Source organism: Stegodyphus dumicola, chromosome 7 (assembly GCF_044657685.1).
Source record: "Stegodyphus dumicola isolate Sdum_Otavi_A_Nest chromosome 7, ASM4465768v1".
Lineage (NCBI taxonomy): Eukaryota > Metazoa > Arthropoda > Arachnida > Araneae > Eresidae > Stegodyphus > Stegodyphus dumicola.
This window is the reverse complement of record NC_140774.1, coordinates 142,569,339-142,597,205: the sequence shown is the minus strand read 5'-3', so window position 1 is coordinate 142,597,205 and position 27,867 is coordinate 142,569,339. Positions and strand designations below refer to the sequence as shown.

At 33.4% G+C, this 27,867-nt stretch overlaps 1 protein-coding gene across 2 annotated transcripts in view; it reads right to left on the bottom strand.

Annotated features, from left to right (window-relative positions):
- AsnRS-m (asparagine--tRNA ligase, mitochondrial) overlaps window positions 1–15,339 on the bottom strand; it is a 40,036-nt gene extending 24,697 nt beyond the window's left edge. The window contains exons 1-4 of one of the 2 annotated variants that reach the window (XM_085820876.1): window positions 15,143–15,339; window positions 14,381–14,496; window positions 10,328–10,448; window positions 5,874–6,014 (exon numbers count right to left, since the gene is read on the bottom strand). In XM_085820876.1, the coding sequence (XP_085677002.1) occupies window positions 5,874–6,014; window positions 10,328–10,448; window positions 14,381–14,496; window positions 15,143–15,262 (498 nt within the window). In that variant the 5' untranslated portion in view covers window positions 15,263–15,339. The remainder of the gene's footprint in view (window positions 1–5,873; window positions 6,015–10,327; window positions 10,449–14,380; window positions 14,497–15,142) is intronic. The other variant, XM_035370213.2, reaches the window with a different exon arrangement.
- Between the last annotated feature and the right edge of the window lie 12,528 nt (window positions 15,340–27,867).

Genomic DNA, 27,867 nt, shown 5'->3' with positions numbered 1-27,867 from the left:
CCGATCGTAGATCAGTAACTCCAACCGTTAATAGTCCCATCCCCCGCAACATCTGGTCTTAGTGCGTGATTAGCTTGCCTTTGGCTCTATTGCTTGTATTATGGCGAGACCTTAGCGTCTGTCTTGTGAAGTGGCATTCAGTTGGAAGTTTTTTTTAATAATGCTACCTCGAACGAAAAAGCCAAAATTATCAAAGCAGAAGTTTAAAGATTCATATTCTTCAGAATTTCCATGCATTAAAGCATCCATAATTTCTGTGAATCACGCACACTGCAGTGTATGCAACAAAGACTTCTCAGTTGCACATGGAGGAAAAGATGACTGTAAACGGCATGTTTTTTCTCAAAAACATATAGAACTTGGCATTGTAAAATTTAAAGAAATAACGAATTTCTTAATAAAAGATGATGAAACAGGTCCTATAGAAGCCAAATGCTATTTTGTTCGATTTTTAATTGAACACAATCTACCGCTTTCTGTTTCGGATCATTCCAAAGAGCTTTTCAAAGCAATGTTTCCGGATTCTGCCATAGCAAAAAAATTTAGCTGTTGTCATACCAAAACTGCCGCTATTGTGAAAACGCTTGCAGAAAGTACTGTTGCCGATATTATAAAATCTGTGTGCAATACATCGTTTTCTCTAAGTACTGATGGAAGTAATGATAACAATGATAACAAACTGTCCATTGATTATAACATATTACAGTAAAGAAAAGGGAATGATAATTATGTCATTGATTTCTATTTTAGAGTGCACGAATAATACCGGAGAAGGTATTTTTAATTGTATAAATGAAAATTTTAAAAGCAAAGGTTTAAAATGGAAAAATTGCTTATCATTTTCTTCAGATAATGCTAGTAATATGATTGGAAAGTTTAAAGGTGTAGCATCATTTATCAAAATGCGTCAACCAAGTATAATCATTCGAGGTTGTCCATACCACCTCTTGCATATAGCTGCAAAAAAGGCTACTGAAAAATTAATTGGCTCAGAAATCGAAATGTTGTTAAGAGATATATATTTTTATTTGGAGAAAAGTTCGAAATGGAAGAATAGCTTCAAAGTTGCTCAACAAATTTTGGGACAGAATGCAAAATCTCATAAAATTTTGAAACATTGCAGTAAGAGATGGTTGTTTCTTTTAGAATCTATAACAAGGATTTTGGAACAGTGGGATGCTGTGATAAATTTTTTTGGAGATCAACCAGATAACAGTGAGAATGAAGGAAAGAGATTGCAGAACATTAAAAAAATGTTACAGTCACCTACCACCAAATTGTACTTGTTATTTTTTAAAAATACTTTGCCTTTGTTTATAACAGTAAATACTAATTTGCAACAACAAGCTCCTTATATACATAAATTGAAAAGAGAACTTGTTGAACTTTTAATGAATTTATTTGTTAGATTCGTAAAACCATCAGTAATTTCTAAAGAAAATGAAGATTTTACTCTAACATCTCTTTCATTTCAAAAGTATAGTAAAGAAAATGAAAATTTACTGATTGGTACGGAAACAAGACTATATTTAAAAAATGCCAGTTGAATGAAAGTGAAGTAAAATCATTTTTCAATTCTGTGCGAGCTTTTTTTGTAACTGCATGTTCATATATAATAGATAAATTTCCACTAAGTGATCCATTTCTAAATCATGCTGAAGTTGCTGACATCAACTTGAGGACTGAAGTTTCATTTTCATCTCTTCTTTACTTGATGAATACTTTTCCATCCATTATTGATGAAATGTATCTTAATCAAGTGGAAATTGAATTTTCCATGTATCAAGTAGATGATTTGAAAGAAATTGTAGATTTGCGTATCGATATAGCATGGGGAGAAATTGCTAAATTAAAAAATATGAATGGGTGTATTAAATACAAAGTATTGCCTACTGTAATGCTTGCTTTCTTAATAATACCTCATTCAAATGCAGCTTGCGAAAGAATTTTTTTTATTGTTAAAAAAAATCAGACGGAATTTCTACCAAATTTAGGTCCTAAAACTCTCGAAGCAGTTTTGATTGAAAAAATAAGTATGCAGGCAAATCAAGAACTGTGTTATAAAAAAACATTCTCAAAATCAGAACTTAAGCTTGCCAAGCATGCTACATATAAATCTTTGCATTCGTAAATTATAAGTATTTTTTAAATACTAATATGTATTACTCTCAGTTATTTAAATCTTATTTCCATGCGGAAATCAAATCCAGAATAAAGATGTATGATTTATGGATTCTGATTTTTTCTGATTAGTAGTGATTTAAAATAATTTCTTTTTTCACATAATAGTAGATTTAGTGATATACATGAGTGAGGAGTTAAATGAAAATTTCTAATTAAATGTGCATATACTTTACAAGTACATATAATTTTTAATTATTCAGTTTTATATGTATATGGATTTTAAATGTAACAAAATTTATTACAATTATTAATTAAAATTAATGAATGGTTAATTACAACATGCGTTACACGCGCATTTTCAAAGTTGTGAAAATGTCGTTCGCGCGTTGACTACTGACACGTTCTGCTGCAGGTTGGAGTCTATGTGTATACACACACATACATTCATACATAATATGCAGTCAAAAGTCTTTAATCTGGACACGTTGGGACTTTGGCGATTCCAGACTATCGGTTTTTCCGGATCAACAAGCTAAATCTGGTAAAATGGCATGCAGAAATTATAAAATTAAAAATATGAAACCGTAATTTATGAAATAAAGAGCAATTATGATCTAAAGGGTATCAAAATTTACAAAAAAAAAAAAAAAAAAAAAAACGCTTAATATTTATTTGTTTACTTTATTAAACATTTCTTTCAACGCATGCATGGGTAAAGCATACATTATGCATAGTCAAAATTAGAAAATTGCAACCAGAAAAATATTTGATGTGTATTTGTGATATTTATAATGACGATCAATCATATCAAAGACGGAGCACATCGAGATGAAATACTACATTTAGTAAGGAATTATAAGCTGAATAAAATATAAACATCTGCCCTGAAGATAAGGATAGTGCTGACAGTTCAACTTCCAGCTCACCGATATTTGAAGAATCTTACAAAGCGCTTTCATTAAAAGTTTTTCATTTTCATTTGGCAACAGCGTATCAAATTTACTGTTTTGTTTATAACTTTTTTTGTGTGTACAAATTTCCTGTGCTAATTTATTAGCTACAGATTCGTTTGTTTTCAGTATTTTGATTACATTTAATAATCTAATGTCCAGAATACCTAAATACATGCATGGTCAATCAAAAAAGCAAAAATTTTACAATAATCACTATACAAAAAATATGACTACTGATCCAGGTAGTCATAATGAAACAAACAGTTTAGCAGCACTGAGTGCAAGTGCTGCTAATGAGAAAAGTGATTTTGAAGAATTAAAAAGTAATTGTATTGTTGATGCTTCTATTATCTTAAACATCTTGTCACTTTGCTGCCCAGAATGTCTGACTGCCAGTTTATTGCTTGCTGAAAATTCACACTTTATTTTACAATGAGCTGAAAGTCCTGCAGTTTCAACAAAAACTTTGTATCTTCAGAGAAAAAAAAAAAAAAAAAAGTCTTTAAACATAAACTTTATGATTAGATTTTAGATTTGCAATGAGATTAATTGGAAAAGGACTGACAGCTGCTAAAAAGTTGCGTACAACTTTAAATTTGCCATCACCAGTCCAAAGCACTTTGTACAAAAGGACTGTCAAAAAAATATTGGATATTGTTTCAGTAGTAGCTAATACTTCAATGGTGAATATTGCTGAAGTTCAACAATTACTTCAGAATGAAAATAAAACTGTGGTAGCAGAGTGTGAAATATTTGTTGATGAAACATGACAAAGAAGAAGCTGCTTATCTATTCACACTGGCAAAATTTTAGACATTGAAACTTTATCTCAATATTGTAGCACATGCAGAGAGATTGATAAAATGAAACTAAGTCTACAATATGAAAAACGTAACACAGAGCATACTTTTCTTCAAACTAGGCTCTTCTTGCAGGAATGGAAGCTGTTGGAACATATTGGATATTCAGTTGTCTTGCATCATCTCAAATATGTAAAATTTTATGGAGATGATAATTCAAAATATTTTTTGAGTGTGAAATATATATATGACTTAATCTCTGTTAAAAAAATTTGAGTGCATTGAGTACGTACAGAAAAGAGTAGGAAGTGCACTGTAGAAACTGAAGAACTCTATGCCAGGATTAAAAGATAAGGGAAAGTTCACAGACAGTTTTATCGATAAGCTCTAGAACTATTGTTATTAGGAGCAATGTTGGCAATTTAGATAATATGCAAAATGTTGGCATATCTTTACTCTTAACTTCCATCAAATTTCAAAAAATTTTGATTCATAGTCAATGCTCTTGTGGCATAAACAACTGATGCAAATATCAATGTGCTATTACAGAAAACTAAAAATATACAGAAAAAAGCAAAAGGACATCCAATATGTATTTTAAATATGATAAAATATGTGTACATGAAACTGCATAAGAGAACTGTTACAGGAATATGCACTTGGTAAAACCCAGAATGTCAATGAGAGTTTCAATAAAATTCTGTAGCAAATAATGCTTTAAAATATATTAATATTATTATTTAATAATGGATTTTATGGCCTCAATTGAGTCCTGGTCATTTTGCAGCATATGGCTACAGCAAGTTAGATGCAAAAAATTTGTTGACTCTTGAAAGTGTTCAAGCTTCCCCAAAATTCATAGGAAAAAAAGAAAGCACTTCAAAATAAAAAAATGATTGTTTTGTAGAAAAAGACCAACATATAAAGCAGGAGCAATTTAAGTGACTAATTAATTTTCACATAAATTTCTTAAAGAAATTATTTTTTGCTCACATGTCTAAGGATTATATTTGACTCCAAATCATCAAAAAATCACATAAATTAAGAAATACAACAACCATTTTGAAAATTGCCCTTCAAATGAGCTCAGTTACCAAACAAAAAAAGTGTCCAAAAAGAATAAAATAAAAAATCAATCTTCTAAGATTCAAGTTATGAAACATTTTATGAACATTTTAAATGAAATAAAAGGTTAAATAATAGAATAATGAAGATTGCTTTAAACATGCTTTTCCTGGGGGAAGACATGAAGCAAGGGGCAAGAAGGAATAATCTTAATTAATCCAAATAAAACAAAAACTGTATTTCTGAAATTATATAAACTAAGGTGATAAATACAGAATGGCAAATAATAAAAATAAAACAAAATGAGGCATTGCTAAGATATATATGATATATATCTGTATAAATAATAAACAACAAAAATATAGTCATCATAAGGTAAAAATATAAGCAAATGAAGGCACAAATAAAGTTTACAAAATGGCATCAAGCTCTGCTAATCCATGCCATTGATTTCTCTTAAATAGGGTTAATTTTCTCTTCAATAAGAAAGATTCAACAGAGTTTGGAAATTATATAAGAAAATATATTTTATTTCAAGTCTCCTAGAAATATTAAGTCAACACATACAAGTGTTCTTTATTTAACTTGCACATTTAATCTATGTTTTCCAAATAGCATATGTTATAAATAAAATTCAATTTTATTATACTAATGTGAGGAATGATTATATCTTAAATTATAAATCCAGAATGCATAAAATACACATGTAGTTATAAAACTACAAATTTTATTACATAAACCACTGAATTCAATCAAACTAAGGTTTATTATTGCATAACATTCATTAATAAAGTTAGAATAGAAAGTATTCATTAGTATAGGGGGGGAAAGTGTCACAACTGATTAAATAAATAAAAGGTAAAATATAATTATGCGAGAAATGATCTAAATAAAAAAAAAAGAAAGTTAAAAAAAAAAAATGCATAATTACCTGAAAGAATTTATGTACAGCAATTGCTGCATGATTCTCAATTCGAAGGATAGATGAAAATCTCCTGGTCCTTGGTCGTAAGTGGAGAAACTGTCTGACATACTCTTCAGAATATTTTTGACGGTATTCAAATGGATAATCCTAATCAAATTATATAAGACAAGAGAATACAGAAACATCTGCAATCTAAAAATAAATGCAATAATAAAATACTTCACATAGAATGCATTTCTAAAAAAATGTACCAGCATTACAAATATTGGGAGTGCAAATAAGTCTCCAAAAGTTTTTATCAAAAATTGGCATTTATAGTGAAAGAGCAGCATGTTATGTTTTATTCAAAGCAGTGTCCATCGCTAGCTACTACTTTTCCCATCTCTCTAGAAGCATACAGATATCGTGTTGTAAGAACACTTCATCTTTCGAGGTTACCCACAAATCAACCCAATTTTTGGTATCTTCATATGATAAGACGCACTGCTCAGACAGGCCATGTGTCATCAGTTGAAATGAGTAGGAATCAGAAGAGCAATATCTGGTGACTATGGCAGGAGAGGGAAAACTTCTCATTTGAGTGTCTCTGAGTAGGTTTTTACTGGTGCCACAACATATGGATGAGCGTTATCATGCAGAATAAAAATTTTGTCACATCTGCAGTAGTAGTGGATGCATTTTTCCTTGAGTGCTCAGCTTAATCTCATCAGTTGTGTTCGGTAGTAAGTCCCAGTAATGGTTTCATTCACTGAGCAACTTGTAATACATGACACGAAGTTGATTCCACCATATACACAACATGATTTTTATTCCTTGAATATTCGGCTTGGATGTCGATGTTGAAGCATGACCAGGTAGTCCCTATGAATCAGAGCCAGATTTAGACTTGATAAGGCTGAAGTTATTCGAGATATGGGGCCCTTTATAAGTCTGTTATAATATATTTTAATACTATTTACACTATATTTAAATTTTTTTGGAGCCTTCAAGAAAGTGGGGCCGTAAGCTATAGCTTGTGTAGCTTATACGTAAATCCGACCCTGCCATGAATTCTTTTTTGGGTTACTGTAGTGGGTCCATTTTTCATATAGTAGTGACTATATGATGCAAAAAAAAAACCTTTTCATTTATGAAAGCACAGCATTTCATGTGCAAAAAATTGATGTTCAATTTTTCTTGGCTTCAGTTCATATGGAACCCATTTTCTTGCTTCTGAATCATTTTAAATGATGTGAAATTGCTTGTTGAGCCACTCCTTATGTTATGTGCATGATGTGCTTGCATTTGGCATTGAATCTGCATTCAATAATGCTTCCGATTCTATGTCTTCATACACTTTCAACCTTCCACTATATTGTTTGTCTTCAGTATCAAATTCATCATACTTAAACTTTAGAAACCACTCACGACAACTTCTCACCTCAGCTGCAGATTTGTTCAGATCAAAGAAGTAAATAAAAAGTCCCTGCATATGACACTCATTCGGCTCAAAACTTGACATTTTTACATGAAAAAAATACATGATGCTGATACAAAAAGCACTAATATCTCATCAGCTAACAAGCTTATGTTGTTAGCAGATGTCCAGCCTTTTTACTTTGGACAATTTTAATCGTAACTTTCCAGTGGCACCATTTTTTTTGTCAAAGGACAGGGACTAATTTGCATTCAAAATAATAATCAAAGTAAAAACAAAGGTAATTTCTAATTCTCTAGGCAATGTGCTATGTTGCCAAAATGTATTTATGCTGCAATCTAGGTGAATATGTGTGCACAGCAGATAAGAATGGATAATTAGTGTTTGTTTTTGTTACATTGAGTGCTTGCTTTTTTTTTTTTTTTTTTTTTTTTAAGTAAGGAATTGTAGGGACTGTGAAGTTTGCCAGCTGATGAAAAAGAAAGCATTGAATTTCTTTTAAAATATAATGTTTTTTCTAACAGCAGAGAATGCAAAAATTTAGACTTCATGAAGTTGTACTTCCAATTTTATGAATAAAAATTTGTGTACTGACGTTCAATTTATGAAATTTTTGGTCACTTTTCAAGTGAAAGCAGATTGCTGTGCAGATGGAAAACAACAATATATGCAATGCCAAATCTGTACGAGTCTGTCTTTTTTTTTTTTTTAGGCAAAAATAGACAGCTGTACATGGAGAGAATGACAGTGTGTGCAGTGCCAAGTTGTACACGATGCCAAGTTTCTGCAATTCTGTCATGCTTTCTTAAGCTGTGGTGTATTTAATTATGGCAAAGCACACTAGGGTTATCTGCCAAAAGGAAGGGATGCCTTTTGTGGAGGACTTTCTAAGGGAAACTGGCTCGTATACACGTTACACATGGGGAAAACCACGAAAACACCCATGCAGCCAGCCCGTTCGCGGGATTCGAACCTCGGACCGAACCACCAGTGTTCAGCGACTTTACCGCTCGGCCGCTGGTGGGCTTGCTTTCTTAAGCTGAAACAGATTACTGTGCACATGGGGAGAGCAGCGTCAAAAAAGGATATGTGTTTTATTATGGATGATTGCGTTTTTAATTTTGTTGACTGATTGCTGTTTTATGTAATTCTTAGTGTGCTGCCATTTTTGAAAACAGCTGTTGTCTTTTGCAGCTTAGCTTGGTGATTAATTAGTCAGCAACAGTTAGTGACTTTTCAAGAAGAAGGAGTGGATAATCAGAAAATAACCTTAAAACTTTTAAACCAGCATACTATGAATATAGTTATATGTATTTTATTCCAACATTTTCAGTCACTTAATATTATCACTATCATAAAAAAGACAATCAGTAAAGTTATTTTAGATTCACAGACATTAATGATTCAATTTATTATGAGTTCTAAAAGATTACTAAGCTGAAATTTCAGAAACACATTCATGAATATTAAAATACTCAGAAATATTTAACATTAACAATTAACAAGTTTATCCAGTATTTAAGAAAAATGTTATTAGCAACATCAGATCAATATTTCCAAAGACAGTGTGGAAGTATTACGTTTTAATGGATTATGACTTGAAATATTTCTAAATCTATAGGTAACTGTCAAATGCAAAAGCATGCTTGCTATTATTTCTGTTAATTCTCTGCACAGCAAAACTTCCTGAATCTGCTTGGCTCATAAAGAATAGTATTTAAAAAGCATTTACTAGTTAGATTTGTATAATTTCTGTATCTTAATTTTCATATCATCCATTCAATAAGATGATGCTTAGATTATTAATAAAGATAAGAAAACCTTTTTTAACAAACAAACTATTTAAGTCACATATACTAAGTGGCAAAAATGTTCATGACCAGATAAAAACAATCATGCTGCTCAGAGAGTTAAAATGGTCTTCTAAAACCATCTGCTGGATTCCTAAAATTAAATGCAATATGTTTTACATATAAATGTTTTAAAACAAACACACTATGCAGTACAAGGTTCAAGGTCTGAAATCATCAGAAATTCAATAGAAGTATTTTCTATAAAGAAAGATCCCCCCCCCCCCCGGATCACTACAGTGTGAAATTAAAGCCAAAAATGGCCAAATTTTCTAGATTTAAAACCATACTACAGATATTTGCTGTTCCTTAATTGATAGAGGATGGAGGCGATGCCAGACAAGTTATTTCATCTTCATTTAGCATTTTTTTTCTTATATTACATTAATTGGAAAATTTTGCTTTTTCTTGTGATATCTGAAAACCTTCAGCTCCATGGGTTTCATACTCATCATGAAATTTTATAGCTTGTTATAATTATGCCAAGCATTTTAAAAAATATCTGTAGACATATCCTCTCATAATCTTGCAGTGCCTCATATGTCAGATTTTATATTAAAAAAATATTTCTAGAATTATTGGATAGTCTCATAGCTGCATTGGTTTTTAAAAAGCTACTTTATATCTGCATTTCACTGCATGCAAAATTTTGATATCCACTGGCTGACTGAAAGATGTACAAGTTTGGGGAAAGAGTAAAATAGAAAGATTATTTACTAAAACTATAATATTAATATTTTTTTTATCATTGCCTATGGTGTTATCCTGAAGCCAGCAGGTGTCCAAAAGTGGCATAGAGAATTTCAGTAAATGGGGAAAAAATAACTTTTATGATATATCTTCTTTTCTTGCTTATTATATTCTTTATTTCTTGAATATTGCATATTTGCACGGAAAAATATTCTAAAAAAAAAACCTCCCCCAGTGGTTCAGAGGTCTGGGTATTAGATCATTCAGGTTACTGGACTTTACTGTATCATGTTTGCTTAGGTAGGCCAAATGGCCTCCCGTAAATATGAACATCTTTCAGCCCACATATACAGCTATTGGTCAGTCTTAATTTTCCACTGGTTTCCAAAGAAAATACTACAATCATTGTAATTGGAGAAAATCAATACAATTAATGACTGCATGACAAATTTAAGAAATAGGAAAAAAAAAAAAAAAAAGAGTTGCATATAATATGAACATACATTTGCACATGATCCAAGAGTATCCCAAGTGTCAGCAATCAGTTCAACTTCCTGACCTTTGTGAGTACTTGGAATAAGTAACCCTTCAACTCTAATAGAACTCCCATATGCTGGATATGAGCTAAGCAAAGATAAAACATATTTAAGAATATAATATAATCTATTCACAATATAAAGAGTAATATTTAAACTTCAAGAAAATAGACCATTTATGTTTTATATATAACAGATAAACTCATGTCAAAATATTTAAGATATCCATTCAAATAATTACAGTACCAATTTATACTACCCAACAAAGTCTAGAAAAGGGATCTGCCATAAAAACAATTTATTTACCGATTAACTAAGATTTCCTGTATATCACTTTAAAACACCTGCTGGCTAGGGAATCATATCAAGGCCAATGACAGTACATTGACAGATAATAGCCATGACTATGCTTTCAGCCCTTCAGCAGTTGTGATAGGTTAGCTTTTTCTCTCTGATGTAAAAAGTAAGTGAAACTCCAAGATAAGTTTGCTTGGAGAGAGATGATGCTCATACTGCTTTTCTTTAGTTGGCATAGCAGTTGGGAAGGGAGTTAAAATTAAGTTCTAAGGAACTTAAGTTTGTTAACATAGCAAATTGCACTTGGTCTTAAATTTCCAATTTTATTAAGCTTATTGTTTTGTGCCGGCTAATATTATTACAGCTTATTTTATCAAAAGTTATGTCTGAATTTTTAACTTGGTTACTTGTCTTTCACCTCACTCACATTTTTTTTTTTTTTTCTATGTTTTAAACAACAGCTGTGCAAGACAAGTATGAACCAAATTCTAGGAGACCGAGAACACAATTAGCATATCTTACACCATATGGTGCTACTGACTTTTGAAACAAAGAGCATAAATGGGTTATCTGATTCGAATGAAAGCCTCTGGCTCAGCTTCATACAGTTAGTTCTATTTGGGGTCATTGTTATTATGAAAATCCATGACGGTACTTACGTATTAACATCACTGCAGCAGAAGTTGCACTAATGCACCAATAAAGAGCAATCCTGTTGTTCGCACGCACTTATCTTTTGGTTTCTTTTTTACTTTGTTGTTTGCTGATTTTTTATTTTTTTTTTATTTTTTTTTTTTTTCTATGAAAATGTGTCTTTTGGATTTGCCAAACACAGAAGATGCAATTTTATTTTTTCAGACGCAAAATATTTTACCAAAAATTTATATATTTTACCAATTCGCATGATATGAAACTTTATTTTGGCATTCTGGAAATGTAATTTAAGACAGTGTGATCAGCAAGTGAGACTTGGAAAAGACAACTGGTTTGAAGAAAACAGAATTCCATTTTGTTCAGCTTTGAGATTCATATACTGCTCGTACGAGGAGTTGACATCGATTAAATTTTGTGAAAAGCAACTTGATTTATCAAATAAAACTGTTATAGATTGGAAGAATTACATGCGTGAATTACATGTTTTGGATATGGAGAATAAACCAAATAAGAAGGTAGGTGGACCAGACTGCACTGTGGAAATTGATGAAAGTTTGTTTACTAAGGGTAAAAATAATTGTGGTCAAGTATTACCGAACAGTGGGTGTTTGGTGGTATATGTAGATAAACAAAAGATTCGTTTGTTGTCACTGTTCCTAACGGAACTGGGTCTACCCTTCTTAATAAAATTACTGAAAACATTGCAGATGGGGGTAGAGTAGACTTTAAAGTACCCCTTGTATTATGGCAAAGTTGTTGTTTCATTTATTGCCAAGTTGTTGTTTCATTTATGGTAACCTGAGTAGTTGAATGTTATGGAAACCCTATTGTGATGTAATCGGGTGTATGATTCTGGGAAATTTTGAATCATCGGATGTTTTGTAAGCGTTTTTGTGGTGTGTGTTGGTTTGATTTTTTAGACGGTAGAATGGCCGAATGTAATAAGATTAATTTGTAATTTGAAGTTTCTGTACAATTTGGAGTGAAAGGGGAAAAGAGCTTTAATTCACTGGTATGTAAATGAAGGTTTACTTAGTAGCCATTATAAAATGTCCTGTATGTAGGAAGGATATGCGTCTAGTCGAACGTAAAAACTGTTTAGATGGATTTGCAGGAAGCAAGTTTCAGATGGTCACTATGTGAAGCATTCGATCAAAAAGAGTACCTGGTTTGAAAAAAGTCATTTGAGTATGATTGATATTTTGATTTTTACGTGGCTTTGGGTGTACGAAGCGAACTTGAAAATCATGGTAAGTGAATATGCTTTTGGTAGTGCTTAAATGTATAACATGTTTTTCCTTTTTTATGTTATTTTATTGTTTGGTTTAAAATGTATTTTATTGAGATTATGTATTTTTTGTTTGCCTATACTGTAGAATTTGGTGCTCCTTTGACGTTTTAAGTGAAAATATATCAATGTGTACATGGACAAAGTAAAGGGAGTGCGCAATGGAAGTTTTTGCAATTCTGGGATTTTTTTTAAGTGAAAATAGGTCGACATGTACATGGATAAAGTTAAAAGAGTGTGCAATGCCATTTTGGGGCAATTCGGGGATTTTTTGTAAAGTGAAAATAGGTTGACGTGTACATGGATAAAGTCAAAGGAGTGCGCAACGCCATTTTTGTGCAATTCGGGGAATTTTTTTTTAAGTGAAAATAAGTTGATGTGTATAAGGATACCGAGTTTGTGCAATTGTTTGTCTTGTTATTTTGGCTTTGTGTAGTGGCAATTTTTGGCACAAAAATTGCCGCTTCGCAAGCCAAAATAACGAGTCAAAGAATTGCACAAAATCTGTATCCATGTACTGCCAAAAATCGCCAAGGGATACCCTAAACTATACTTTTACCTACAGATGGTGTCACAATTTATTCTGACAGTTGGAAAGGTTACCAAACAAATAGAATAGAAAAAGAAGGATTCCTACGTGTTAATCTAAGTTAATCATAAATACAATTTTATTGATCCTCATACAGCAGTTCATACACAAACAGTTGAGAGAATGTGGGTTGTGCTAAATGGAGGAACAAGAAACATAGCGGGAGAACGAGACATCATTTAGAATCTTATTTAGCAGAGTTCATATGGCGACAGCATCAGGTCAAAGAAAATAGAGACTGTTTTGAATTTATGTTAAACTCTATATCAGCCCATTTTCCACCGAAATCCGATCGACTACTTTGATTTTAAATAAAGTGTTTTGATTTTTGAAAATGTTTTCATTTTAAATAAAGCATTTTAATTTATGATTTGACGCAAAAATTTTAGGTGTAGATTGGTAGCACTTAAAAACCAAATCTGCAGCTGTGGTGGTTTTAATACGTAAGTACCTCCATGACTGTATACAACAGCCTTGGTAAGAGAAAGAGCATTAGCACAATTTGAGATTAAGAAAGTGCTTTTTCACAATTAGGCAAAACACTTTATTTTGGCATTAACTTTGAAAGCTACAGAAGGCAAAATTTTTCAATTATTAGAATTTGTGAAAAATGTGGAGAAGGGATAATAAATAAAGATGAGATAATAGAAGTTTTCCATTGCAATGACAATGTGTCATTTAGCAATCAGATAGTGAAACCTGTAGGGTGGTTTTAAATCTATAGAAAATATCACTACCAGTAGCGAAGAAAATGACAAAGAAAATTTTGAGAATGAAAAGATTTTGAATGACAGTTTAGTGGGCATTCTCGACATGCCAGTTACAGGACTTGAACAATGGAACTTTGTAACCAAACAAGAAATTATATGTATCTATGAAATTAAAGAAGAAGTACTAACATAAAAAACAAATCTGATGTGTATACCACAAGACTTCCTTGTACGGAATATTAAATTATATGCATTTTTTCTTGCATTTCATTTAAACTTATTGGATTGAATTAAATCTACTTCATCGATAGCGCGTAAACCACAATAGAATAAATGCACTCTTTAAAATTCATTATATTTGTTTACCATAGCGACACTATGGTAAAAGTATTTAATAATAACTTATTCTAAAATATTAATTCTAATATATTTGACAGCTGTTAAACATATATAGAAATTATTACAATATATTAAATACAAACTTGTTCTTATCTGTAGATTTTTCAGGAATCACAATTTGAAGTCTATCATGGCATGTTCCATCAACAAGGTCTACAAAATATAAATTTTTATGTTTTCTGATGGCTCTAACCCATCCCTGAAAAAAGAACGAATGTTATACATTCACGATATATTCAGTGTTATTCAGGTACACACATACTTTGATTTTAACAACTTATAAAACAAACATTGAAATCAAATGAGTTAACATATTACGTTCATAAAAAAATATACAATGAAATTTGAAATCTCATTTTGCAAAGATGGAAAAAAAAAGATGCAATTTAAAAATTATAAATCATTTATTATTCTAAACTAGCATAAATCTAAAGCATCAGTATTTTTTTAACATGTACGTAATGTAATCCCTATTAATTTTCTTTAATCATCCTAGATTTAGATGAATATTAGGCTGTGATTTTTATTGTAATTAAACCGATATTTATACATTCTAAAGAAACAGAAAATGCGCTGAGACAATAGATGCGTGATGGTCATATCATTGAAAGAAATAATTTTGATACAAGGATTTTTCATATGCCATTCAAACAAAATTCTCACAAAAATATAATGAATCTCAAATTGTCTTGATCTAAAATTTCTTGCGATGTTTAAATTAGAAATCTCTCATAAATTATATTTTGTTCATGAACTCTTTTACGAAATTTTATTACGTGATATAATCACATAAAAAACAAGGAGGTCGTAACCTCCTTGCATAAAAAGCTCGAAAGACATAATACCTGAGCAACAATTTTTGTTTCTGTTGGTTTAGATAACAAAATATCTTTAACAGTTAAATTAGACACACAAGAACAAAATGCTTTGAATGAGGTAATAATCACACAACTCGCGCGAAGCATGACTTCTATTTACGAATTTGCTACATAATACCGCACCGGTAACCCAGACGTGTAGAGCTTACTTCCATTCTAACCTCCTTGCTTCCTATGCTCAAAAAGTTTTCTATAAAGCTCCACGAAGAGGGCGCTCACATCGCGAACAGACCGGATGATTCCGTTTCCGGTATTGCTGTGTTTGTTTACGTTTCTGTTGTGAATATATTTTAGAAGTGTTTCATTTTTTGTTTTATTCTGATAAATACAGAAGTATGAATTTTCGCCTGGGACACTAATAATTCATTATGTTTTAAGAAACACATATTGTTTTATGATCTTTAGATAGATTCTTTTTCAGTTTTTAAGCATCTGGGAATTTTTAAATATATTAAAATCTTAAAAAGCTTTACATTCATGTGACACTTTTTAAAGAAAATATTATTTGCCGACGCTTTTTTTTTCGTGTTATATTATATTGCTTTATTTTTAGTATTCAAATGATTTTCACTACACTTAGCATTTGTTTAATATATTTTAACTGTAATTTTTATTCTTAAATTTGCCGATAGTAGTGTTTGCCGCCTTTTCTATATACCTTTTTTTTCGCACCTACGCTTGCGATTTTTTGTTCGCCCATCAGAGCGCATATTTCACAAGTGCACATCTGTGTAGCCACCGAAGGAGTGGCTTCTAGGATGAACCAATGAGCATCCAGTATTATTTCTGTCATGTCACATGACCTTTCGCGTGCTTTAAGATTTAAGCAAGATGGTTGAAAATATTCTGTACAAAATAATTAAAGCATCATCGATTGCTTCTGAAACTTTTCATTGCGAAGTTAAATCAATTATAGGAAATTTTGAAGATTTCACTACCTAGTTGAAATAAATACAAACACATGTTGAATGCTTCGCAGAAATATCGATGTGAAATATTACTTAATAAGTGGTAAATAAGATGAAAAAAGGAATATGTGATAAAAATCTGAGCTCAAATGCTCATAAAACTATGCGTAAAATAACTAAACTTTACATAACTTTACGTAACTTTACATAAAACTATACGTATGAGAAAAATATTTACACCAATTATATATGTAAATAGAAGTCGGCGCTTTTTATTGCAGTCTATATGAAAAAGATGTTCTATAATAATAACCAATCCAGAATTTTATTCAAAGTGAACTTTACTAATTTGCATTCGAATAAATTTATTGTGTTAAATTTCACATTTAACAGCTGCTCACTCTTAAATGTACTGTCTACACAAGAAATACTCATGAAATAGAGTGAATTTATTGTATTCACAACGAGTATATTCAATTTATTCACATATAATTTTTAGTATTAACAATGGATATAATCAGATCATATGTATTCTGAATCTTACACTTTAAAAATCAAAAGAATGCAAGCACTGAAATAAGAAAATACTAGATTCATTGTAACACTGTCAGTCATTCTCAGCTCAATTCAAATATATATATATATATATACACTTCAATTTTCTTAATCCACATAATATGCTGTGAACATATTTAATCCTAATATTAATGCGTGATAAAAATCGCGAAAGTGAAATGTCAGCGATTAATCAAACTCAGAAAACGAAAGCACTACGAGATTTTCCACTATTACGCCATATATTTATAACTGCGATACAAAAGCAAATTAAAACGTAAACAGCATATGCTCACATGCACGAAGATTTAGCGTCACAAGAGCAATAGCAGCTCATTGGTCCATTTTCGAAACCCCTCCCTCAGGAGCTACGCTGATGTGCACTTGCGAAATATGCCATCAGAGCATCAATTTTCGCCCATCGGAGCAGAAAGACTTATCGGGTGCAAAACAAGACATCTGCCTGTCTGTCTATAAAAATTGAGATATTTTATGAGAAAGTATTAGTAATAAGTATTAGTATATAGGAAAGTATTAGTATATGAAGTATAAAAATAGAAGCTAATGCTATTTTTTATTCTGTTTTCAATACTATATATATTTTTCTCAGATAAACCACCTAATAATCCTAATCATTCACATTATGGGCCTTCAGTTTTTAAGCACAAAAGTTCAGGACAGGCATATAGAAACAGAAAAAGTTGCTTGTTTTCAGAGGGTAACAGAACGTAATAAAATAAAACTAAAGAATCCCAATTGAAATTCCCCAAAGAATTGAATTCTGGAAACGGATTGTTGTTAACTGCAAGAAAAATAAATAAACAAGTAAATAAAACTAAAATTTTTCAACTATCACTCAACAATTAGAAGAATGACTTTCATGCAACAGTACAGGTGACTAAAATTTTTAAAAATAACTTAACCTGAAATAAATATTAACACATTCATAGAATAAAGGAATTCAATTAAACAGCATGGAATGGAATACTGTATCTCCACAACACATTTATATATTCATGTAGGACGAATAAAACTAACACATTAACAGAATAAATGAAACCTATCTGTAATAAAACTAACACATTCATGGAGTAAATGAAATTTATCTGAAATAAAACTTATCTGTAATAAAAATAACACATTCATAGAATAAATGAATTCAATTAAACAGCATAGAATAGAAATATATATTCGATGCATACTACACTCTAGATCAAAAAAAAAAGAATTTCATTCCGTGTAATCTGGAACACAGTAACTATGCCTCGTATACAGATGCGCGAACGATATGCGCAGATGTTAGAATTTGAGAGAGGTCGTGTAGTTGGGTTCAAAGAAGCCGGTTGGTCTTATCGGCGAATAGCTGGACATTTAAGCAGGAGCGATGCCACTATTAGACGATGTTGGCAGGAATGGGTGAACCATGGCCGCACACAGCGTCAAAAAGGAAGTGGTAGACCTAGAGAAACGACAGAACGTAAAGATCGAGAAATCGTCAAAGCGGCACTCACAGTCCCAGATGCATCATTATCATCAATTGTACGTGCAACTAGTTCAGTGACCGAAAGGACCATTCATAAACGGCTAACAAAAAGGGGGCTAAGGTCACGGCGCCCCTTGCGGAGACTACCATTGACTTCTGTACAACGTCAAGCCCGTTTGCAGTGGTGTCGGGTTCATTCGCACTGGAATGTCACTGACTGGAGTAGAATAGTCTTCAGTGATGAGTCCCGCTTTGAACTGAGCCCCGATGACGAGCGAAGGCGAGTTTGGAGACGCTTCAGACAGCGGTGTGATATCAACCTGACTGTCTTCCGGCAGACAAGCCGACAACCAGCAGTGATGGTCTGGGGCGCCATTTCATTTCATAGTAGGACCCTTCTGGTTGTCATCCGTCGCAACCTTACAGCACAGCGGTACGTCGACGAAGTTCTAGGGCCCGTTGTGTTGTCCTTTATGTCACGCCAGAATCAGCTTACATTTCAGCAAGATAATGCCCACCCCTACACTGCCCCCTTTAGTGCTTACCGAACATTACCTTGTCCAACAAGGTCGCCGCATCTTTCTCCTATTGAGCACGTTTGAAGCATTATGGGTAGGGCCCTCCAACCAGTTCGGGATGTTGACGATCTAATGTGCCAGTTGGACAGAATTTGGCACGATATCCCTCAGAAGAACATCCGTAACCTCTATCAATCGATACATTATCTATTGTAATATATATGGTAAGCGGAATAACTGCTTGCATAAGGGCCAGAGGTGGACAAACGCGTTACTGACATTTTCACTTTGTGAAGCTCTATCACTTCAATAAATCATCAAGTTTTTCTCAAACTGTAATCATTTGTTTTTCTGTACATGTACATCACTTCTACCGATTTTCGTCCCATTCGGATAGCTCCTTCTTGGTGCGTTTTTTTTTTTTTTTTTTTTTTTTTTTTTTTTTTTTTTTTTTGTGTGTGTGTGTGTGTGTGTGTGTGTGTGTGTGTGTGTCTAAGAGTGTATTTTAAAAAGGCATTTTTTGTACTTATATAAGCGATAAGCGACGGAGGACGTGGGCACTGTCCCTTTACCATTTGGGTTAATCAGTACAGCACTACATCCACCTTTATCTTACATTTCATATTACATTATATGTTACGATACATAATTTACACATTGCATTATATACTACATATCAAATTAATACCTTACCCTAACATTACATTAACTTCACATCACCTTATTACATTATAATTCTTTCCTAATAAACCCTATATTGGTACATTATAAAAGGGTTATTTTGCACAGGATTCGCATTAGACACAGGATACGCAATATATTATCATTATACACTGGGTACGCATTACATTATATACGGGGAAATTAATGATACATAGGAACATTATACGCAGTAGTGGGTTATAAGCACGATACGGGTTAAATTATTCACAGGAAATTAGTTATACACAGGCATTGCATTAAACAGGATAAATTGTTCACATGATAGACTTTATACACTGGATGCATATTGAATTGTCATCTGGACCATGCCAATTGTACCCGTTACTCGATACACTGCCTATATCGTTATGCATAATACTATTATACAGTTTGCATTCACATTGTTTCAGTTGGGCTTTGCATTGTGTGTCATGTTGCTTATTAATCAGTACATACTACATTACATATTATGATACATATGACACTATTACGATTACATTACATATTACATTACATATTACATTATATATTGTGATATATATGACATTATTACGATTACATTATCTATTGTAATATATATGACACTATTACGATTACATTATATATTATGATACATATGACACTATTACGATTACATTACATATTACATTACATATTATCAGGTTCAATGTTTCTTCTAATCTTCTTCGGGAACATACAAGGACCTGACTCGGAACAGAGAGCTTACTAAAGCTATGTTCAAAACTGTGGGAAGTAAACAGGATACACAAGAAGGGTATACAAAACCCTTTATTTTTCTCTATTTACAATGACTTCCGTACTTCGGAATACACCGACCCGCTACTTGGGGTCAAAACGTAAAAGTATAAAAATAAAACTAAACTCTAATTTAACTTTAGAATAATAAACGTGGAAGATTGGCCTTATATTAACAGGAAGCGTATGTAGTACAGAGAACTGTGAACACTACAATACGTTTAAAATTTATCAAGAGGATTAAAACCTCTGGCCTGGAAGGCAACAAGCAACTGCGTAACTTCTAAGATAAGCGGCCTGCTTCGACTCACTGCTTCCTCTCTCTCGTTTGGCAAAAAGCCACAACTTAAATACTTGGCGTTCGCCAGACAAACTTTGCATAAAAACCTTAACGCTTATAATTCTGGCCGGAAGTAGAAAATAAGAAGTGATAGTAAAGATTTAAAATAAAATAAACGTTAGTAAAACTTAAGATCCTTACATACTTCACGCCAGAGTTAATTAGTTTGAAACTGAGGTCTAAAACGACCTTGTTGAAAACTTTTAGCTCTAGAATATAACGCGAGGCCAACCTTTTACAAAAAAAATGCTTCGCTAGAAACTAGAAAATTTAAAAGAAAGAAATTTGTTACAATAGCAGCTCCCAGGATCTACAACAATCTTTTTTTTTTCATCTGTACTGCATCTAAACAGGAGCTTTATTCAATTCTGGTTCCTTCCAGAGATCTGGAAGGAAAACTGGTTTAATGAAATGTTACAGAATGACATTGCAAATAACATATAGAATATACTTCTCTTAACCTTCTTATTTCATTCATGACTATTTTAATTATCTCTCCCCGTGCTCTCTGACATGTGTTGTAAAAGAACACCAAACACGAATGTGTTTCTGTCTACGTGTGCCACACTTCCTCCTACAATCAAAACACTAAAGTGTTAAAATTCAACATAACGAGACCTGTTAACACACCCTACTTTCAACTCTAAACCCTGAGGTACTATTCTAAAAGTGGCTAACTCTAAAGTGTAGCGTCAGAGAGCCTAACTACATCATTCAACCTTTACCACATATTCGCCATGATTTAATCTTTACAGTCACACGAATAACAAATTTTTAACATTACTTTCACTTTTACCATATCACGGTATTTCTTAACATTTAAAATAACAGTTCACATGTATATAAGAACATATCAACATGCCGTTAATTTTACACATTTGAAAACATACATTAGTAGTACATTGTTAACTTCTATTCTTTTCAAAGCAAGTGCCAATTCTTTCACCATTGAAATAATACTACATTTCAAAAAGTCTTTCAGACTAAAACTTCTTTCTTGCTAGAATGTTTTAAATAAAATTTATACAATAACTTTTTACAATATTTAAGTCTTTACACAACGCTATTATATATCAACTTTGGTTTTACGCACGAGTAATTTAAAAACATAATACGAAAATCGGTCACAACTCATTTCTCGCCCTTTTGGCGATAAAGGTAGACCTCGCATGAGGTAAAACTTCTTGAAATCTGCCACTTGCAGTAAGAATGAAAGATTAACTTAAGTTTGCAAAATAACATAAAATTTTACTTATCTTTGTAATATTCGGACATCCTTTTCTGGGCCCAGTCTTTAAAGGTACTGCAGATATTAGCCTGGTTTATCCTCCTTCTTGTACGGGCTCGCCCTTCAGTGCTTTCCTCTGGAAGCTTCCGTTTTTCACCAGTACGGCCACCCTTGAACACCTTCCTTTTCCCCTCTGCTTGTGGTCTTGGCCGTTTGAAGGCAGCTGGTCTTGGCGGAACCAGGAAACTTCTCTCGTGATCCTGCTTGGACCTCGTTGTTGGCCGTTCAAATTTTTCTTGTACTTTTTCCTCCGCCGCTGATGGCCCTTCCGCAGTTCGGCGACTTTTGCTGCGGAGAGTTCTGTCGGATGAGTCGATCTTCCGTTTTAAAGCCGGGTTATAGTTACCGTCATTTCTCCTGGTCCTCTTCACATACGTCGTCCTTCTCCCTTCTTCATTCTGGGGGTGTTCGTGAACTCTGTTTTCTGGACGGTGGAACGGCTTCTTTTTCTTTTTACCTTCAATTTTTCCGCGGGGCAATTTTCTTTTCACTTGCTTCTGTCTCTCATTGGCTTGCCCTTGTACTTGTCGTTTTCCCACCTCTGGAACTTATACCTGCGGTGTCTGCCGTGCCGGATCCTGCAAAAGATCTGAAAAGATTTGCATTTTATTACGATCGAAGTAGGGCTTAATTTGATCAATATTTGCGGAACAGGTTTCACCATTTCTGACCTTTAACACTACAACAGCGTGAGTTATTTTTTCTATGACATATGGTCCTTCAAATCGTGGAAAAAATTTGGCAGTTTTATCTTCTGGTGCTGAAGAAAGTGAATGCTTAATTTTTAAAACTTCATCCCCTACTTTATAAGTTAATCCCCGTCGTTTCAAGTCATAATACAGTTTTTGTTTTCTTTGTGCTACTTCAGTATTCTTCTTTGCTTCCTTAATTAGTTTTTCTATATCACCCATTTTAAATTCTGGGGCTCTTTGTTGCACATAAAATAATTTATCTAACGGTGTTATAATCTTTCTGCCTAGAAATAACTCAGCACGAGTTTTGCCCGTTGTATCATGTTTTGCGGTCCTAAGGGCGAAAGCAAATTCATTGACATAGTTATCCCAGCTTTTATGAAAATTTTTAACATAACTACGGATAATTTTCACTATATTTCTGTTGACCCGTTCCCTATATTTGATTGCGGCCGATACGGGACCATTTTTAAATGACGTATGCCCAGTTTTTGGCACATGTCTTCAAATATATTACTTACAAATTGAGGACCATTATCCGATATAACTTTTAGGGGCGCCCCGTATTTTAAAATATATTTATTTAAAATAGAATCAGTAACTAATTTCGCGGAGGCTCGTTTTAAGGGAACAATTTCGGTCCATTTACTAAAATGATCAACCATAACAAGGAGATAGCGACTTTTATTTAACTGACTTTTTGGGAAAGGGCCCAATAAATCGATGCCAATTATTTCATTTGGAAATTCGGATTTAATACTATTTAGAAACCCGGCCGGGCGGAAATTAATATAATTAACGGCTTGACATGTTGGGCAGGACTGGACATACGCCCTTGTTAACTTTTGCAGTTCAGGAAAGTAGACTGCCTCGCGTACGCGTTGGATAGTTTTTCGAATACCAGCATGAGAAGCTAAAGAGCTGTCATGGAGCTCATGCAGGATATTTAATCTAAGACTAGCTGGGATAACAGGTCGAAATTCGTTGTTGGAATTCGTAGTTTTTGTATAAAATAATAGACCTTCTATTAGTTCGTAATGGGCCGCCCTATTTCTTATCGCCACAATATCTTGGTGGCTAAAATTTTCAGGATCCTTCAAATACTCATAAATACTTCCAAACTCAGGATCCTTACCCAGTTCGGTTATTACAGTTTCTCGGGAATTTATTGTACACGCTGTAAGCATTTCAACTTTTACGGTATTACCCTGTTCGTCTAATTTAATTCGTGATAGGGCATCTGCTACGATATTTTCCTTTCCGGGGGTATGCTTGATTACCAGATTATATTCTTGCAGCTTGAGTGCCCATCTTATTAACCTTGGGGATAAATTTTTCCCTGAGTACAATCTAGTTACCGCCGCATGATCAGAATATACTGTTATCGGCGCCTTTCCAAAATAGACTCGGAACTTTTGCACTGCTAACAGAACTGCAAGTGCCTCTCTCTCGGTCGCGGAATAGTTTCTTTGTGTTTGATTTAAAGTTCGGCTAAAAAATGCCACGGGCTGCTGATTTTGCGAAAGTACCGCTCCTACCGCATAATCCGAAGCATCCGCTGAAATTTCTAAATTTTCATCCTTTTCAGGAAATTTCAACACAGGGGCTTGCGTTAATGCTTGTTTTAATTTTTCGAAAGCACTATTGGCTTCGGCCGTCCACGAGAATCTTGCCTTTTTCCTTTTTAATTTTAACAATGGCTCAGCGATAGCCGCAAAATCTTTTATAAAGGACCTATAATATGAACAAAGTCCTAGAAAAGAAGAGAGCTTCTTTGCCGTGTTTGGAGTCGGATACTTTTGTACAGCGATTATTTTTTATTCATCTGTCTCGATCCCTTTTTGCGATATTTTGTAACCTAAATATTTTAATTCAGGGGCTGCAAATTTGCACTTTTCGACATTAACTTTTAGACCGGCCTCATTTAATAAAGAAAACACCTGTCTTAAATCCTGTATATGTTGGTCGAGATTATCACTAGTAGTAATGATATCGTCTAAATAGATAAATGTGGACTTTCCAAGAACAGGTCTTAACACAATGTCCATGCATCGCTGAAATGTTGCTGGGGCCCCAGAAAGGCCAAACGGCATACGCAAAAATGCATAAGTGCCAGACTTGGTTATAAAAGCAGTCTTAGGCACGTCCTCAGGCCTGACCCCTATTTGAAAATAACCATTCGTTAAGTCTAAAGTCGTCATAAATTTGGTTGATTTTATGTTCCTTAAAATTTCTTCTATGATCGGTAACGGATATACCGGATATTTCGTTATGGAATTTAATTTACGGTAACCAATAGCGAATCTCCACCTTTTTGGATGCTCCAAAGGATAATCATTATTTTTCTTACATAAAACCACCGGGCTAGCATAACTACTTGAGATGGGCGTTATGATCTTTTTACGTAGCATATCGGTAATATGCCATTCTATAATTTTTTCCTTATTCTTATCATACCGGTATGGTTTTTGACGAACTGGCAATGCATCTCCGGTGTCAATACTATGGTTAGTAACCTGAGTAAATCCTGGAATATCACTAAATAAGGAAGCAAATTCACTTACCACTTGTCGGATTCTATCTTGCTCGTCATTAGGCAGGTGGTCAAGATTTAACCTTGGCGGTTCAACCTTTTCTACACGCACTGGTTTCATTGTCAGCCTAAGGGACGCTTCATTAAAATCCAGTGTAGCCTGTGCGTCTGAAAGAAAGTCTATTCCTAGGATTAAATGTGCTTGCAAATTCTTTACTATAAAAAACATCACCTTTACTTGTTCGTCCTTGATACGGATATATAAAGGTACTTTACCTACGCACTTACATTCTTTTCCTTGCGCCGCTAATACTGTCGTATTATCCGCATTATATATGCGGTATTTGCGAAAATACTTTCTAAAAAAGCCTTCTGCCACACAGGAACACTGCGCGCCGGTATCCAGGAGTGCGGTGGCCGGGATATTATTTACCAAGACTTCAATCTTCGGAAGAGTCAAATTTTTCACCATTACTGTATTTATCTTGTAGGAAGAGGGGTTTTCGTGGCCTTCGGATTTCCGCACCCTCTCGTCAGCAGAAATCCGTTTTAGTTTAAATTATTTTTCCTTTCCGTGCTTTCCTTCTTTTTCCGCTGGCCTTGAGACTTTTTTCCTGGGTTGCTATTGAACTGTCGACGTTCGCCGGCTGTTTTTGAATGCTCGGGTTTCCTTGCCCACTGATTCGCTTTTTCTCCGTAGCCGTATGCTTGAGTTTGCTGTAGTCTTGGCGTACCAAATTGGTTTCGCTGTTGATACTGGCGTCTTCTTTCGACGTCCGCCGTTCTTCTACTTTCAAACTGGATTGCTAGCTCAAATAACTTTTCCAGTGTAGTCGGATTTCTCAATTCAATAAAGTCTTGCACTTGGGGTAGTAACCTCGGCAAAATCACTTGAATTATTTCAGGATCCGGACGGTTTCCATACAAGAGCTTGAAAACGTGAATTTTTCTTAAAATAAAGCTCGAGAGGTTTCCGATTCTTTGTTGATATATGCTAAAAAGTTCCGTTTCTAATTTCGCACGATCCCTTACAACAGGGAAGGCTTTTAGTAGGGCAGTCTTGAAATTTTCGTAAGTATAGGTGGGACTTCCTGCTTGACCCAAGAGACTTCTGCCGATACATTTGAACCAGTTAAGCGCTTGGCCCCTCAAAGCGCTGGTAGCTAAGGTAACTTTTTGAAACTCGTGCACGGGGTAGAGCATGAAGTGGTCATCCAATTTTTCCAAAAAAACTGGTTACCGGTGAGTTTCCATTAAATGTTGCTTCTGGTTTCATCGAAGCGCGCATGGTCTGGACGATGTACCCAAATCCTTCCAGGGCGGCAGCTGGCATTTCTGGATTCTGAGCCGTTTCTGCAGGCAGCACAGGTTCTTCTTGAAACTCGGCCGTGGTTATTCTTCTTCGTTGGGCGCCACTATCAGGTTCAATGTTTCTTCTAATCTTCTTCGGGAACATACAAGGACCTGACTAGGAACAGAGAGCTTACTAAAGCTATGTTCACTAATTGTAGTAAGTAGACAGGATACAGACGAAGGGTATGCAAGCCCCTTTATTTTTCTTTATATACAATGACTTCCGTACTTCGGAATACAATGACCCTCCACTCGGGGTCTAACGCAAAAGATATCAAAAATAAAACTAAACTCTAATTTAACTTTAGAATAATACACGTGGAAGATTGGCCTTATAATAACAGGAAGCGTATGTAGCACAGAGACTGTGAACACTACAATACGTTTAATTTATCAAGAGGATTAAAACCTCTGGCCTGGAAGGCAAATAGCAACTGCGTAACTTTAAAGGTAAGCGGCCTGCTTCGAACTCACTGCTTCCTCTCTTTCGCTTGGCAAAAAGGCCACACTTAAATACTTGGCGTTCGCCAGACAAACTTTGCATAAAATCCTTCACGCTTATAATTCTGGCCGGAAGTAGAAAATAAGAAGTGATAGTAAAGATTTAAAATAAAATAAACGTTAGTAAAACTTAAGATCCTTACAATATTACATTATATATTGTGATATATATGACATTATTACGATTACATTATCTATTGTAATATATATGACACTATTACGATTACATTATATATTATGATACATATGACACTATTACGATTACATTATATATTCTGATATATATGACACTATTACATATTACATTATATATTGTGATATATATGACACTATTACGATTACGTTATATTTTATAATACATATGACACTATTACGATTACATTACATATTATATTATATATTACGATATATATGACACTATTACAATTACATTACATATTATATTATATATTACGATATATATGACACTATTACGATTACATTATATTTCATGATACGTATGAAACTATTACGATTACACATTATATATTATGATATATATGACACTATTACGATTACATTACATATTACATTATATATTATGATACATTTGACACTATTACGGTTACATTATTTATTATGATACATATGACACTATTACGATTACTTTACATATTACGATACTTGGCTTGCGTATTTGATAATGTACTACATATGAAATTAACAAGATAGTGCATACTTCGTTTATCAGTACATACTACACTACATATTACATTATATATTGCGATACATGGTTTACACATTACATTATATTCTATACATCAGATTGACAAGGTACTCATATAGGAAAAATTATAGGAGGGCATACCAGGAAGAATTATTTTAATCCCCAAAACTTTTTTAATGATTCTACAATAAACACTATGTATGGCGGAATATCGAGAAATCGCCAAAGTAGCGATAACAAAAGAAATCTGGCAAATTTTGCATTAAAATTATTCTTTATTAAATATAGCAATATTCGTCGCTACTAAAAAAACAAGAGATTTGATTATAAATAAAATGTTAAGCAAAAAATATGGGT